This window comes from Notolabrus celidotus, chromosome 19, assembly GCF_009762535.1.
Source record: "Notolabrus celidotus isolate fNotCel1 chromosome 19, fNotCel1.pri, whole genome shotgun sequence".
Taxonomy (NCBI): Eukaryota; Metazoa; Chordata; class Actinopteri; order Labriformes; family Labridae; genus Notolabrus; species Notolabrus celidotus.
The window spans coordinates 8,017,729-8,032,030 of NC_048290.1; the positions used below are offsets into that span (position 1 = coordinate 8,017,729).

Sequence of the window (14,302 nt, forward strand, 5' to 3'; positions counted from 1 at the left end):
ACTTTGACTTCATGTTTTTCTGTTTGTATGTGTAGAACATGATGGGGTGCCAGAGTCCCATATGTGTTGCTTCACAACTTTAATAAAAAAAATGTTAAGTTGATGATAAAACATGGAAGAATCTGAGGAACAAAAACAATGTCTCTGCGCTGAGAGACTCGACAATGAAAGGTTTGTGGTTCTGCATAAAAAAACTTGAATCTTTAATGTTAGCAGCCTCAGAATGAGAAGTAGAATTCAAGATTTACTCATAGGAAAAAAAAGAAATGTGAAGTCAAAATGTGAGCCGAATGAAACCTTGAAATCGACTGGCCTTCTACGGCCGACATCCACTTAATTCACTCGATCGGAGTGTTAAACAATTTCCTTGGAAGCTCATAAAACCTCAGTGTTGCATGTTTTATTGCTATTTTAAAAACACATTCTCTCATTCAGGATGTATGAGGAGGAACATCCAAGAGGAAGTGGGTCACTGGAGGCAGACGCGGGGCTACAGGCTGGTAACCACCGACAGAGTGAAATCTGTGTGTGTGCGCGTCGAAGCGTGTCGAGCACGGGTTACGATAAAACGGTATCAAACCAGTGAGTCACATTCGTTTCTGTACCCCCAGACAAGCATGCACACAAATACTCACAAACACTCACACGCCCACATCTGCCTTGACAACAACTCATTTGCAAAGCCATGTCGGCTTCTCTCTGCGGGGCCTGATTTAGACTGGCGACGGAAACTGGCAGCAACTGTGGGACATCCCCTTCATTGTGTGCCAGCTCCCTGACCCAGCCATGCCACCCTGGGGTCTGAGTGATTTGACACACACACACACACACACACACACACACACACACACACACACACACACACACACACACACACACACACACACACACACACACACACACAATAACATGATATAAGAGCCTTTTTCCAGAATCTCCACATTTTCCCTCAGCCATTGAATCGGTTGTCATTTCCGACACTCCCTCCCCGCTGCTCCCTTCATTTTGACTGCTTGGAAAATTACAAGAGGAGGGGTGATTTTTCATAATTTAGTGGTGGCCATTACACTGTCTGTATTGTATTGTGGTAGCCAGCAAGTGCACTCTATTACCATGAGCTAAGCTGGGTTGCTGCAGTCAAGTAGGCATGATTTTGCAGGTTGTGCATAATAGCGATGGAGCTCTGCTATGAAAGCTGAAGCATGAACTCAAACAAAGTCTCCTCCTGAAACAAGAAGTGAGAGAAAACATCACAGAACAGTTCTCAATGGGAGTTTCAGTAACAGGTCCCAAACTTTCAGCCCGTGACCCCCAAAATATTAGTGCCAAAGACTTGTGACCCCCCACTGTCCCTCAAAGTGGTTAAATGTTGCTTCATACTTCAAAATGTGTTTACCTACATGCAGAGGTAGGTGTGTTTCCTGTGCTGCTGTGAATTCACCTGCTACTGATCCTGTCTGTTAGCTAACTTTAGGAGTCATCTGGTAACAAAGAAAGGCAGAGAACTAATGAAATGTACTTATTTGCAGGGATTTATTTCAAATTTGACTTCTATTTTTGTCTATATCTTTACACTAATTGGTAAAATAAGCAAATTCAGATTACTTTAAAAAAATAAAAAACCTGTAAGACATCTTGCAACCCCCCCATTCATGTCTCGCGACCTCCCAGGGGGTTCTGACCCACACTTTGGGAGCCCCTGAGCTACATGAATATCACTACACATAACAGAAGCATGAGATATCATCTCGCCCTCCTTGAAGCATGGATTCTGCTCCATTCTTCTCAGCCTGTGATGCATTTCTATCTCTCTGAATTTGGCGTCACATTTGTGTTCCATGTTGCAAAGACACACACCACTTGTGGGGAGTGGAGAGAGGGGGATGACAGGCCTCAAAAAGGATTGAGGCAGGGAGTTACAGCTCCTGTGAGGAACTTTTGGTTCATGGTGACTTGTGCGAAGTAGTTTTTGTGGATTTTTCCTGTACATGTGTAAATAGTCTCTTGATTTGAAAGAGAATCCCAGGCTGTCTTATAACAGCCATTCATTGAGAATTTGTGCCTTTGAATGTGACAAAAAGAAGCAGCCTGACATCGACCCCCTGCCAGGGTAGAAGTCCATCCTCTTAGAAATGGTCTTGTTTGCTTTCTTAGACCATAAACGGACATCTGTATTGATTTCAGTTTGTTTCATAACCGGATAAAAACTCCTTACAGGAGCTTTAAACCAATCGCTGCCACAAGGACCACAGCCTCTTAAAATGGGGTGCACGTTTTAACCACAAGGCCAAACCAACACCGCCGCAATCACATGTCTTATTGCCTTTTGCTCAGCAGACTTTGTGAAATCTATTTAGCTTCATCTGGACATGGCAACAATTTGATTTGCGCTGGCAGTGTGTATGAAAATTGGGAAACATTGGAGACAGAGTCGTCTGTCAGGACAGCTGCGTCCTTTGTGAATCTGCTCAAGATTAGAATCAGCTGATTCTGCTTTTTTGGGGGGATTGCAAAGTGGAATCATCCTCTTGATTATACCGTGAATCTTCAACGTTTTCAAGCAGACTACAAACCCTGAGGCCTCATCATCTGCACCACCACGCAGCCCGCCTCCAGTCCAACTGTTCCAAATGTGTGCCATCGCAGCGAGGAGGCCCGTGCAGACCAGATCAGACAGACGTGTAACAAACACAAGACTTTTACACTGCGCTGGACTGCACTGCACAGATTTATTAGTCCCAAACACAGCACAGACTGTGTGTTTTCAAAACAAGATGTTATGGCACTCGGCACTGTGTAATTACACAATGATGGACTCAACTACCTTAATTATGGAGCCTCCATGTGCTGCAGGCTCACCAGGGTGGATGTGTTCACACAGCTTTACAGAGGAGGCACAAACTCAGTAAAAACATTCATACATCACACAGCATTAACTCCAACATGTGGGTCAACAAACAGGCTAAGCTGCGATAATGAAGCAAGGCGGGCAGGTGGGATTAAAGAAGCCCCACCGTGTAACAAACCAAATTTGATGTTGTGTAACTGGATTACAGCCACAGCACCTATAGCTGATGAGCCAGCATCACATGAGGCTCTGTCTTCTGTCGACAAACTTTGGGGGGTGATAAGGCGGAGAGGCAGCTTGTGGCCCTGCAGAGCAACATCCTCGGGTTGGGTCCACCCAAAGCTTCAGCGGAGCAAATGAGCACCTTCTGAAAAGCCACACGACACAAAAAGCACAGCGAGGAATGTCCCCTGCATTTTATTCTGCCAGCAAGACGTTTTTACATTAAAGCTCCAAAACTGGCAGCGGGCGCCTTAAACAAAGAAGCACACATTCCAAAAACACAAAGCAGGCATGCATTTATTTCACACAAGAAAACAACTGTTGGAGACTTTCACAGCGGGAATAGAACTACAGTAACAAGCGACTCCTGGGAGTGTGCAGGTCATACAAAACTGTGCTTGAGAATCATTATCGGGTCTGTGCGCCTGTATTTTCACATTTTAACTTGGGCTTTGTTTCAGACTTGTCTGTGAAAAAGCTATACACAGTTTGTTTAGAGTTTTGATTTCTATTTCCAACCCTAAAGCTACAAAACAAACAACTTTATTGGACAAAAACAGTCAACTACTGCTAGAGAATAAAACCATCCAGCTTCAGGACCATGAGAAAAGATATGTAGACAACGATGATAAACTTTTAACCCTTTCATTTATTTATTTATTTATCTTTTTATTTCTTGAATTCACCTGATCTTTTTAACTCTATCTTATTATTTTTTTCATTTTTAAGTATTTTATTTCTAATTAGGCCTTTTATAATTTTACCATTGCTGTTGTTTTCTTCTTGTGAAGCACTTTGGGCTGCATGTTTGTACGAATGAAAGGTGCTGAATAAATAAAGTTGATTTAAGTTGAGCTGGTTGCACGCAAGTTACATGCCAGAGTACATCCTTACTTCCCATGGAAGTAAGTGTTCTTTAAGAAGCCGCAAATAAAGGGGGAGATGGAAAATCATGATGTTAGAAATGAACTTCTTTTATCTCTCAAAGCGGAGGAGAAGGCAACATGACATCAATTATAGCAGCTCAGCTCACAGCCCCTCATAAGCCTTACAGAGACAGATTTTAACCTGACGCTGCTTTAATTATTGTTTTTACAAACTTCAATATCTGGATCTGTCTGTAACAAAAGAATTTCCCCCAATGGGGGACAAATAAAGTATATCTTATCTTATATTTTGAACAAAGACTATATAAATAATGGATGTAGTATCTGTGACGTCACCCATCTGTTTCTGAAGCGCTGTTTTGAAGCCAATTGTCGGCGGGAGCCATATTGGAAACGTTAGACGCAACCTAACTTTTGTCGAGCTAGTGTGAGGGAGAGAGGCGGGCTTTGAGCCTCCGAGCCAACAACTACAGTGTTCCCGCCTTTTTCGTAATCTTAATATCTTCTGAACTGTCGTGTTATAAAAGAAATTTGCCCACCGTACAGTGTGTGCTGATAGACAAATTAGCTCTTCAGACTGAAGCGTTTTTTGTACCAGGCTGTAAACATGTTTATTTCTGCTGCAAAGATCTTCTATTTTGAATGGGTGTGTATGTGGTTTCAAGTGTTTCTGCAGCCAGCCTCAAGCGGTCGCTCGATGAACTGCTGCTTCCACATGGGCTTCATATTTTCCGGTTTGGTTTTGAAGAAGAGAACAGCTTTGCAGGTGCTTCAAGCTCAAGCCTGCAGCAGCTCAGCTGGCAGCCCCCTCATCAGACATTCTGTAAGAGTGTTGTTTTTACAAACTGTAATATCTGGATCTGTTCATCTAGTAGGTGAAGAACTTTGCAGATGCTTCAGCTACCAGTAAAAACCTGTTCACACAAAAACAAGTGTAACTCAAAAACACAAGCTGAGCTCAGCTGGCAGCCCCACAAACAGCTGAAAAAACTATTTTCTGTGAATAAAAATACTAAAATCAAATGTTGGTTAAAAAATGTATTGATTCACGCCAGCAAACTCTTTCTTAAATTGTATAGACTGGCCTCAGTCATCATAAGAATACAAGATACTGCCATATTGCAGAGCCCACCACTGTCCACTTTAAAGCAAAGCACTAATGTGAGCATTAGGAAGTGATGACTGGATCTATTGTTGTGTCTTTACCTGTATCCTCATCTTGATCCCCCTGTAGAGAGGAGTCAGTGTCCTCTGAAGAGGCCTGGCTCCTCCAGCTTATATTCCCCATCCAGAAAGCGGTCCAGACTCCACACAGATACTGCTCCAGGAGTGTTACTGACTGTCACGCTTCTTGTATTCTGATGACTTGTTGGTCAGGCTAGCATTTTCAGATATCACTCAATAGCACTGCTGAGAGTTAGTCACAACTCTTGACCGCATGATCATCCTGTCTTGAGTCAGCCAGAGGAAAGAGCCACAAATAGTACGAAGAGAAGGCAAGATGTGCTTTTTGCAGATTCTTTATCAAGTTATTCTTCTTGTAAAAATGGCAAGAACGTTATGTAATTTTTGCACAAAGCGGTCCAAGGTGTCATTACTGGTCCTGGGGAGGGTTCAGTCGACAGTTATCTGAAGTTGGGATGTGCTGCACAGTCACAAGGAAGCACACGGGCCACCTGCAGGACTGAAGGACCCGCTCTGTGGCATGTGGGACAACACACAGCAGCGAAGCTAAGTCGAGCATCATCTTACAGGATGAAGCCCCCCTGAGAAAGGGGGTCTCGAGAGCGCAGAGGATGAAAACAACCTGCTAATGTAAGCCGTATTGAATTACATGTTAGATCCCCGAAAACAAATCTCAACAGCCATCTTCAGCTCCTCAGAAGAAGTCTGCAAAGCGGCCTCGAAAAATATTCATGTTGCAAAAGCCTGATTGCCTTCCCCTGCACATCGATAGCCTCTCTCCGGTCATTACCGAACACATAATCCATCCATTTCTCAGCCTGATTCTCCCTCTCTCTGTGTGCACACACTCAACTCCCATCCACCTTCTTCCACCCCCTTTCTTTCTCTCCCTAAGCTCTATTCCCTCCTTCTTTTTTGCTTTCCCATACACAGCCCACATTCAAAAAACTAATTACAACACAGCCAGACCTATATGTGAAAAGCAAGCCTCTCATTCTGTGGGGAGAGAGAGAGGGAGGGTGAAATGCTTTCTGCCATCAAACCTCAAAATTGCAGCATGTCAAAGTGAGACTCGGAGCTGGCTGTGTGCAACAGTAGGATCACTCATCAGCAATGTGCTCAACCTAATCGTCAGGGGAACCCTTTTGTAATCACGGCTGCTTTAGCTCTTGCTCAGAGTTTTGGTGACTAAGGCATGTGGGTCTGGATATTTCTGTACGCCAGACAAGGAAGATATTTCAGTCTAAAGTGGTGCAGTGACCACTTAGCAAACACAAAGCCATCCAGATGAGTTACACTTCAGTGTTAGCTGCAGGAATGCTCCACAGTAAACTCTTTGCATTGCAGCTTAACTGTTTCAAAAGGCAAACACACGGGCACACACTCCCACTGTGTGCAAGACGGGGGCAAGGAGCCTAAAATAAGGAACTGATGGATCAGTTCCGCTGCAGCTGGCTACTACCATTGACTGTCCAGTGAGAGACGAGTCTGCAGGCTAATTTTAAAACACTGCGCTACTCCCACACATTTTGTTACCAACACTGGCATGCCAGAACTGTTGTGTCACAATCCTTGTCTCTGTGTGTGTGTGTGCGGGGGAAATAAGGACATTTTGCAAGTGCAGAAATTAAATATACACATGACGGCTAAATTAAGGCTCATTTCTTTGAGTCACAATGATGTGTCTTAAGGCGTTGCATGCTGTGTAGCTTGTCAGACAACACCCAGACTTAATAAATGTGGAGAGAAATGCAACAACACGACAAGCATCCAAATGAGAGGAAAATGTGGGAACAAGGTGGGTTCTTTTTTAAATTAAAGCTGCTCTTTGTTCCTGCACACGCCTTTATAAAAAGGGAAAGTACCTTCAAATATTGTTTTTGGATGTTTTGCAGGCTTATTTGAAGGTCTTGTGTGCTTTGTTGCAAGATCCACCCACCACCAGTTTCCCCTGCTCCCCCTCGTTCCTTGACAGTCAGCTGGGTTGCAGACTTTGGGACCTTCTTGCTAGGCTTGACTTTGGGGATGCACCTAAATGAAAATTCTTGGCTGAAACCGAAAACTGAAAATGAGGAAACCCAGGCCGAAAACCGAAACACATTAAGAAATTATTATGCCAATTATTAGTAGGAAGACCAGGGACAGTTGTAACACTTGCACTTGCTCCAATCAGGGACAAGTTAGGAATCACCTGATTCACTCTGCACATGCTCAGTTTAGTTGCAGCTAGTTTGTATAGCAGTTTGAACACACTGGGTTAAAAGAGCTCAAAGTTATACACAGAAATGTCAAAATTGTTAAAACTGTCCCCGGTCTCCCCTACCATTGCATTTATGGCTGTGACTGTGTACTAACCTCACTAAAATCAAGGATCTCATTGAACATATCAGACAACAGGGTGAGGGTGCATGCCCCTCATCTGGTTCAGAGAGACGAGTCCTTTTTTCTGCGCTGTGCATTTCTCCGTCTCCAAGCGGGTTCTCTGCATCCATCGCAGCCTGAATCATTTCTCGTGCGTGCTGCTTTATTCCACATCCAAGTAATGATCTTCATAATGCAGATATAGTACAGTGGCGATGAAGGGCAGAGGATCTGAGTAGATCTCAGTGAAACGTGTGCTGACAGACTCTAAGAGTGTACTTTTCATTGTTTTCACTCCGTGGTCCGTCTCAACATCTTTGCTTAGAAGACGCTTTAGTGCTGCAATTAAAGGATGCAGACATGTTGGCCCTTATCCAGGTTTTGGCTTGCGTCATCACAACATTCTGTTTCGGCCATGTTGTTTCGGTGATAAAAGTCTTTCGGACGAAAACCGAAAATGCCATTTTGGGCCATTTTCGGTGGCCGAATTTTCAGTGCATCCCTAACTGACTTCCAACCAAGGGGCAACCTCCGGCCGTGAGAATTGAAGCCAATGCAGAAGTGTTAAAAACTGCAGTTCATCGAGTGTCCACTTGAGGCTGGCTTTGGAAGTACCAGAAACCACACACACACCAATTTAAAAAAAGACGATCTTCACAGCAGAAATAAACTTTTACAGCCTGGTGCAAAAACTAGTATAGTCTGAATAGCTCATTTCTCGATCGGCACACACTGTACCGGGGGGGATTTTTTATATAACGCGGCAATTTCGAAGGTATTAAGATTCTGAGTTTTCCATTACGAGAGGCACAGCTGACTTCATTGACAGGCGGAAACACTGTAGCTGTTGGCCAGGAGGCTCAAACCCCGCCTCTTTACGTCACACTCGCTCGACAGCAGTTACGTTGAGTTCAGCATTTCCACTGTGGCTGCCGAGCTGATTGGCCTCAAAACAGTGCTTCAGAAACAAATGAGTGATGTCACGGATACTACGTCCATTATTTATAGTCTATTCTTGCAACTCTCTTTCTTGTCCGCTTCAAAGTTGGTAACTTTATCAGACCATAATCAAATGAAGGAAGAAACCATACAGTAATCTATTTACATATCTGTTGCTCAGAAACATCACTGTCAACAGCTCCACACCAAGTTGCTCCTCCTGGTCTCGCGTCCCCTGCAAGATGTCGCAACACCGTCTGCCAACTACAACTGCACCAGCGAGTCCCAGGGCGTCTAATTACTTCATTAAGAGCATTACAATAGACAAATACAAACACTAAACATTCACAGTAGGTAGTCGGGTGATGGCTCAGTGGGAGAGTGAAAACAGGGAATGGTTGAACAGCTAAAATAAGTCTGTTTAATCCAGTGACACTGACAGCCCTCTGTGTGTGGAACTTGTTTGAAATGAGCTCAGAGAACAAAGTCTGACTTCACAAACACAAAGACCATCCCAAATTTCTGCCTCCTCCACCCAGTTCATTCTGGATGAGGTAAGCATTAGTCGTTTGGCTGCCTGTCGCCTTTTGGGCAACACCACCGCATGCAGAGTGTGTTGCTGTATTACAGTACGGGCTGCCTGAGTGATGAAGTCATGTGGGCGCGTGTATAAAGAATTAGCTTCAGTGTTGAAAGAGACAGAAGAGCCACCCACGTGCTTTTCTTACAGGTGACACCCTGACTGAGCATGACACGAGTGGGTGCAGCGGCTCCTCTAAACAAGTAACAGTGTGTCTGTGTTTACCCTTAAAAGGGGACGAGGCAGGGGCAGCATCACACGGTAGCTATGGTTATAAGAGAGTGTGTTGATGCAGCTGAGAAGAAGCAGCTGTAAGTCTTCCTCTGAGTCCATGTGTGCATAGATAGTCCTGGAACAATTTGCATGCTGTATCTCTGCATACCATATCACGGTCTAACTGTAACCCATGACTCTCTCCATCTAGAGGACTCCCTGCTTCTACGCATGAACCTTATTTTGCCTTTTTCAAATCTTTCCCTTTTTAATTTGCTCCTTGAGGCACCACTGTATTAATCTCCATCTGTCAAGGTCTAAAACGGGTCCTTTTTTTTTTACTGTAGAGTCTCCACAGCATAAGCCCACATAGAGACAACAGGCTCCCTTTGAAAACCAGCTTCAACCCTTCCTCACACATTCTCTCTCTTTTTCTCTCCGGGGACAAGGCTTAACGGGCTGACACTGAGGCTATACACAGTTTTTTAGACTCCAGCTTTGCCCCCTCTCTTTCCATTTCACTGGCACACAGAATAGTATGTGTCCTCTGGGTATAAATTTGGGATCGATGGGTGCATGTAGAAGAGAGCAGGCCAGCAAATGACCCGGTAAACACAGCTAAAATACGAGAGCCTGGGGACCACACGAGAGGACGGGTGCTGGAGATGGATGGGGGGCCATCATCTAAATACACTCTTGTCTCTATTTGTTTTTGGCTGAAACCCTTCATGGACATGCATCCAAACATTTCAACTTCATTTCACTGTAATAACTAGTCGTTTCTCATAGTTTCCTGGAGGTCTCATCTTATTTATCCTGTTGTCTTCAGACATTAACGCTGTTTTTTCCTGTGGTAACTCCTATCCAAGGAGTTCCAGAAGCACAAAACAGACAGGAATAGGCATAAGTCACATCACCAGTGTGGGCAATGGTGGCATGACAGAGGATGGTCCTGCCATCATGAGAGAACCAGCTCTGTTATTCAGATTCAGATTCAGATTCAGAATACTTTATTAGTCCCAGATGGGCAATTCAGTTTTACAGTCAAAATATATAGCAAAGGAAATAAATAACATGTCGTGACATCAGCAACTACCACAACCAGTGACCATACAGGAGAGTGGGATGCTTGGTAGTTCTCCATGTATTCTACCTTTTGTGCATTTAGCATCCTTATGGCAGAAGGAATAATATAATTTGCATAATACCGCCGACCTGATGGCATGATTGCAAATTTACTCCTAAGTATGTGTTCCGGTTGGGTCAAAATTCGGTTTGCGGGGCACTGGTGGCCAAGCGGTCTAAGCGTCCCATGTATATAGGCTATAGTCCTCATCGCAGAGGTCGCCGGTTCGACTCCCGGCTGGTCAACCATTTACCGCATGTCTTCCCCCACTCTCTACTCCCTGCGTCTCTTTTCATCTGTCCTGTCCAAGAAAGGTTAAAAAAGCCCAAAAATATATCTGAAAAATAATAATTTGGTTCGCTTTCTGGACCACCCGTATTGTCCAAAGGGAGCAGAGGTCCTTAAGCTGGACTCCAGTGATTTTGAAGCACAGCCTGACGATGTTATCCCAGATATCTAGAAAAAGAAGTCCAGATCTCAAGAAAATGAGATATTACTAGTTACCACAGGAGACAGGGTAAATAGATGCAAGGATGCATGTCTGCCCAGGTCCTCTGCAGCTTTGTCATTTATCACTGAAGCAGAATTTAAAATGAAATACATCATTTACTCTCCTTTTTATCTATTGAATTGCATGCAGCTACTTTAACCATTGGTAGTCACTGCCAGATGCAAATATGTACAGCACTGTTAACTGTTGTCCTGTTGTGTCTGCATGTGTCTTCTTTAACATTTCCTCATTGCTGCTTCCTGATTGTCTTGCTCCATGTATTTTATGTCCATAGAAACTTTCTCAAAAACTGTCATATTATGTCCTTATGTAGCTTTTAGTCATTCTTAATCGTATGGTACTATTTGTACTTTTCTTTTCTTCTCTTTTTTGTTTGTTTGTGTCTTGGTTTGTCCTCTACCTTCTTACTTTAATTTTATTTTACTCAATTTTATCTTTGTTTAATCTTGATCTTTTTAGGGAGCCTTTTTAACATCTGACAAGGGACTACGGATGTAAACTAGCCTTTTGGCTAACTCTGGCATATTTACAGAAGTGTTCATTAATATGCATGGTCCTTTTAAATAATAAATAAATAAACAAATATTAGGGACCATGTTTAATCTGTCTTCAACACAAGAAATAAATCAGAACCTATTACGCCTTTTTGAAGAATGACTGAGCTGCTGGTGGATGACACTCCCTCCCTCTTGTGTGTGTCTGTGTCAGTTTACTGCAGGCATCACTGGACAGGAGTGTATGAAGAGCGAAGCAGGGAGACAGCTGGTGGAAGGGGATGCAAGTGTAGCTGGAGGGTATAAAGTTTCCTTGCAAAGGCATGCCCGAGTCTACCCTGTTCCCCCTCATACAGACTGAGTGGGCTCTGCTGTGTTCTCTCACTTATCTGTAAAAAGCTGCACACAAGATAAAAAGCTAGTGGACACACTATGGGTAAAAAAAAAAAGGCAACAAAAATGCCACGTGCACAGTGTTGAAGTCAACAACAGAAACACACACGCCTGTCTTTTGGGCGTGAACGCATCACAACTCTAGGTAACAACGTAGCTAACGTTAGCTGGCGAAAAGCTAACCTTTTAGCCATTGCTACAAACCCATTTTAGGTTCATGTTAGCTAACAGCCAGAGAATGGATGTAAAGCATCTCATACTGAGTGATTCTATTGTCTTTAAATGTTTCTACTCGAGTGAGAAGCTGAGATTTTTCTGGTGCTGCTGATGCTTTCACACAATCATGGAATATTTACGGCCGTTGGGCTGAGTGAATGCTGAAATGCCTATGTTCTGTCGAAAAATGCTTCCTATCGGGATGTGCTCCTAAGCGGCTCTGAGCATGCGCAACCCCACAATACTGGGAGCTTGACTCCACTGGGAGCATTATCAGATAGAGGGTATTACTCCATTTACAAACACTTAAAACATGAAATCATATACACATTTAGTAAAAACATGCCCCCTTGTACTCTGACAATGAAAGTAAATTGGGGAATTAAATGAGAGAAAGTGATTCTGAACTAGGAGCATTATTAAATTGCGTATGCCAGTCTATGAGATATGCTTCTCCTGAATACTTAAATAAAAGTTCCTTTATAGACTGACAATTTTTTAAGGTACACTCACCCCTTTAAAAAATACAGAAATAAATACGGTAGCCTTTGCTGTCCATTCGTGCCAGGGTAGCAGTTTTTGATGGAGCAGCACAACTGAACAAAACACCGGTGGAGTACCAGACAAGCTATATAGAATGATAGCGCATTTTAATAGACATGTGTAACTGAATTGCTCCTGTATTTAAAAAAAAAAACACACTATTGTTTTAGCAATACGTTCACCTTCTACCTCCAGTCATAAAGTAGAAATGGTACAAGGTGAGGTTCTGTGAGTACATTAGCTAACACCAGCTAGCTGAATCAGTGACGTTTTATTTTAACTGAGAAAAGAAGAATCCATAAGGCCCAATTAAACCAGCGTTTACACTGGAAACCAGGTTATCTGGAGTCCCATTTAGAGCACAAACTGCTCCATAAAGACCCCACATTTGATCCATCCGTGCCCTGTGTGTGTGAGGTATCCCGTTATCCAGTCTCTATAACAGATAGCAGTGTGGTTGGATCTACCCGGGCAGCTCTTACCTTGCTTGCTCTCTATTTTTCCCGACATTTTCGTAGCCAGCAGCTGTGCTCCCACTCTCAGTTCAACAGAAACGTTAGCTACAGACGAGCCTCGCCGTTGTGTCTCCCTCCGATTATTCCCTCATTGTCGACACACAGTTGTGTCCACGAGATGATTCCGCCGGGTTTAATGCGATATATTCATGAGCTACACACATTGGTACGGTCAAAAACTGTCTCCCCAGTCCGTCTCCGGGTGATTTTCACTGGATACACACACACACACCACACCATACAGCAGGCACACGCACACACACGTTAGTGTCTTGGAGCTAGACTCTGGTAAAGAGGGCCCTCAGTCAGTGTAACAGCGCCCCCCTGCGGGAGGAATGAGGCATAACAATCTGTCAACAAGAGGATGGGCGTGTTTCAATTCCAATTCAAAATTCTAACAAACAAGGTTAGAATAGTTTTCAGTTTTTCCATTACTTCCTATTTATTTTTTAAAACATGTTTATTGTGGTTTCTTAGTTTAGTTTATTTTACAATATAATAAGTTGTTTTTTATTCACCTATGTCACTTCTGTGCACATTTAAGATGAGATAAGATAATAAAATAAGTAAAAACAAAAATAGATAAATGAAGCTAGCATACAATTTAGATATATAGAATGTTACAAATGGAATTTAGATTAAATATCAGTAGATAAGATAAGATAAAATATTCCTTTATTCGTCCCACAATGGGGTAATTTAAAGTGTTACAGCAGGAAAGTAGACAGTATAAAGTAAACAAGAGCCTATAAAATAGCAATAATTAAAAGTAATTAACAATTAAAATTAAAGAAGTAAAATAAGCATATCTTATATAAACAACTAAATAAGTAAATCTACAAATATTCACAAAACCAGTGATGCAGTTAAAAATGTGCACAGACATGTAACATAGGTTAAAAACAACATACAGAACCGAGAAGATGGGTAGAAAAATGGATTGCACATTAAAAATAATAATACTTTATTTGTAATAATAATACTTTATTTGTATAGCACTTCAATACAAGTAACAAAGTGCTTTACAGTGGGCAATAAAAATAAAATGAAATAAAAGCTTAAAAACCCTACAAACTTATAAAAACAGACCCTTAAAATCAGAGCTAAAATTAAATAAAATCACACAATAAAAGTTTCCTGTAAAAGTGTGTCTTGAGTAATGACATAAAACACGGGGCTGACTCTGCAAGTCTGATCTCCTCTGGCAGGCTGTTCAAGAAAGTAGGAGCCCTGACTGAAAAGGCCCTGTCCCCTTTGGTTCTCAGTCAG

General features: G+C 42.7%; 1 protein-coding gene across 3 annotated transcripts in view; it reads right to left on the reverse strand.

Annotated features, from left to right (window-relative positions):
• rapgef1b (Rap guanine nucleotide exchange factor (GEF) 1b) overlaps nucleotides 1–13,357 on the reverse strand; it is a 64,767-nt gene extending 51,410 nt beyond the window's left edge. For 2 of the 3 annotated variants that reach the window (XM_034709598.1, XM_034709597.1), the window contains exon 1: nucleotides 13,001–13,357. In XM_034709598.1, the coding sequence (XP_034565489.1) occupies nucleotides 13,001–13,028 (28 nt within the window). In that variant the 5' untranslated portion in view covers nucleotides 13,029–13,357. The remainder of the gene's footprint in view (nucleotides 1–13,000) is intronic. The other variant, XM_034709599.1, reaches the window with a different exon arrangement.
• Nucleotides 13,358–14,302: the final 945 nt, after the last annotated feature.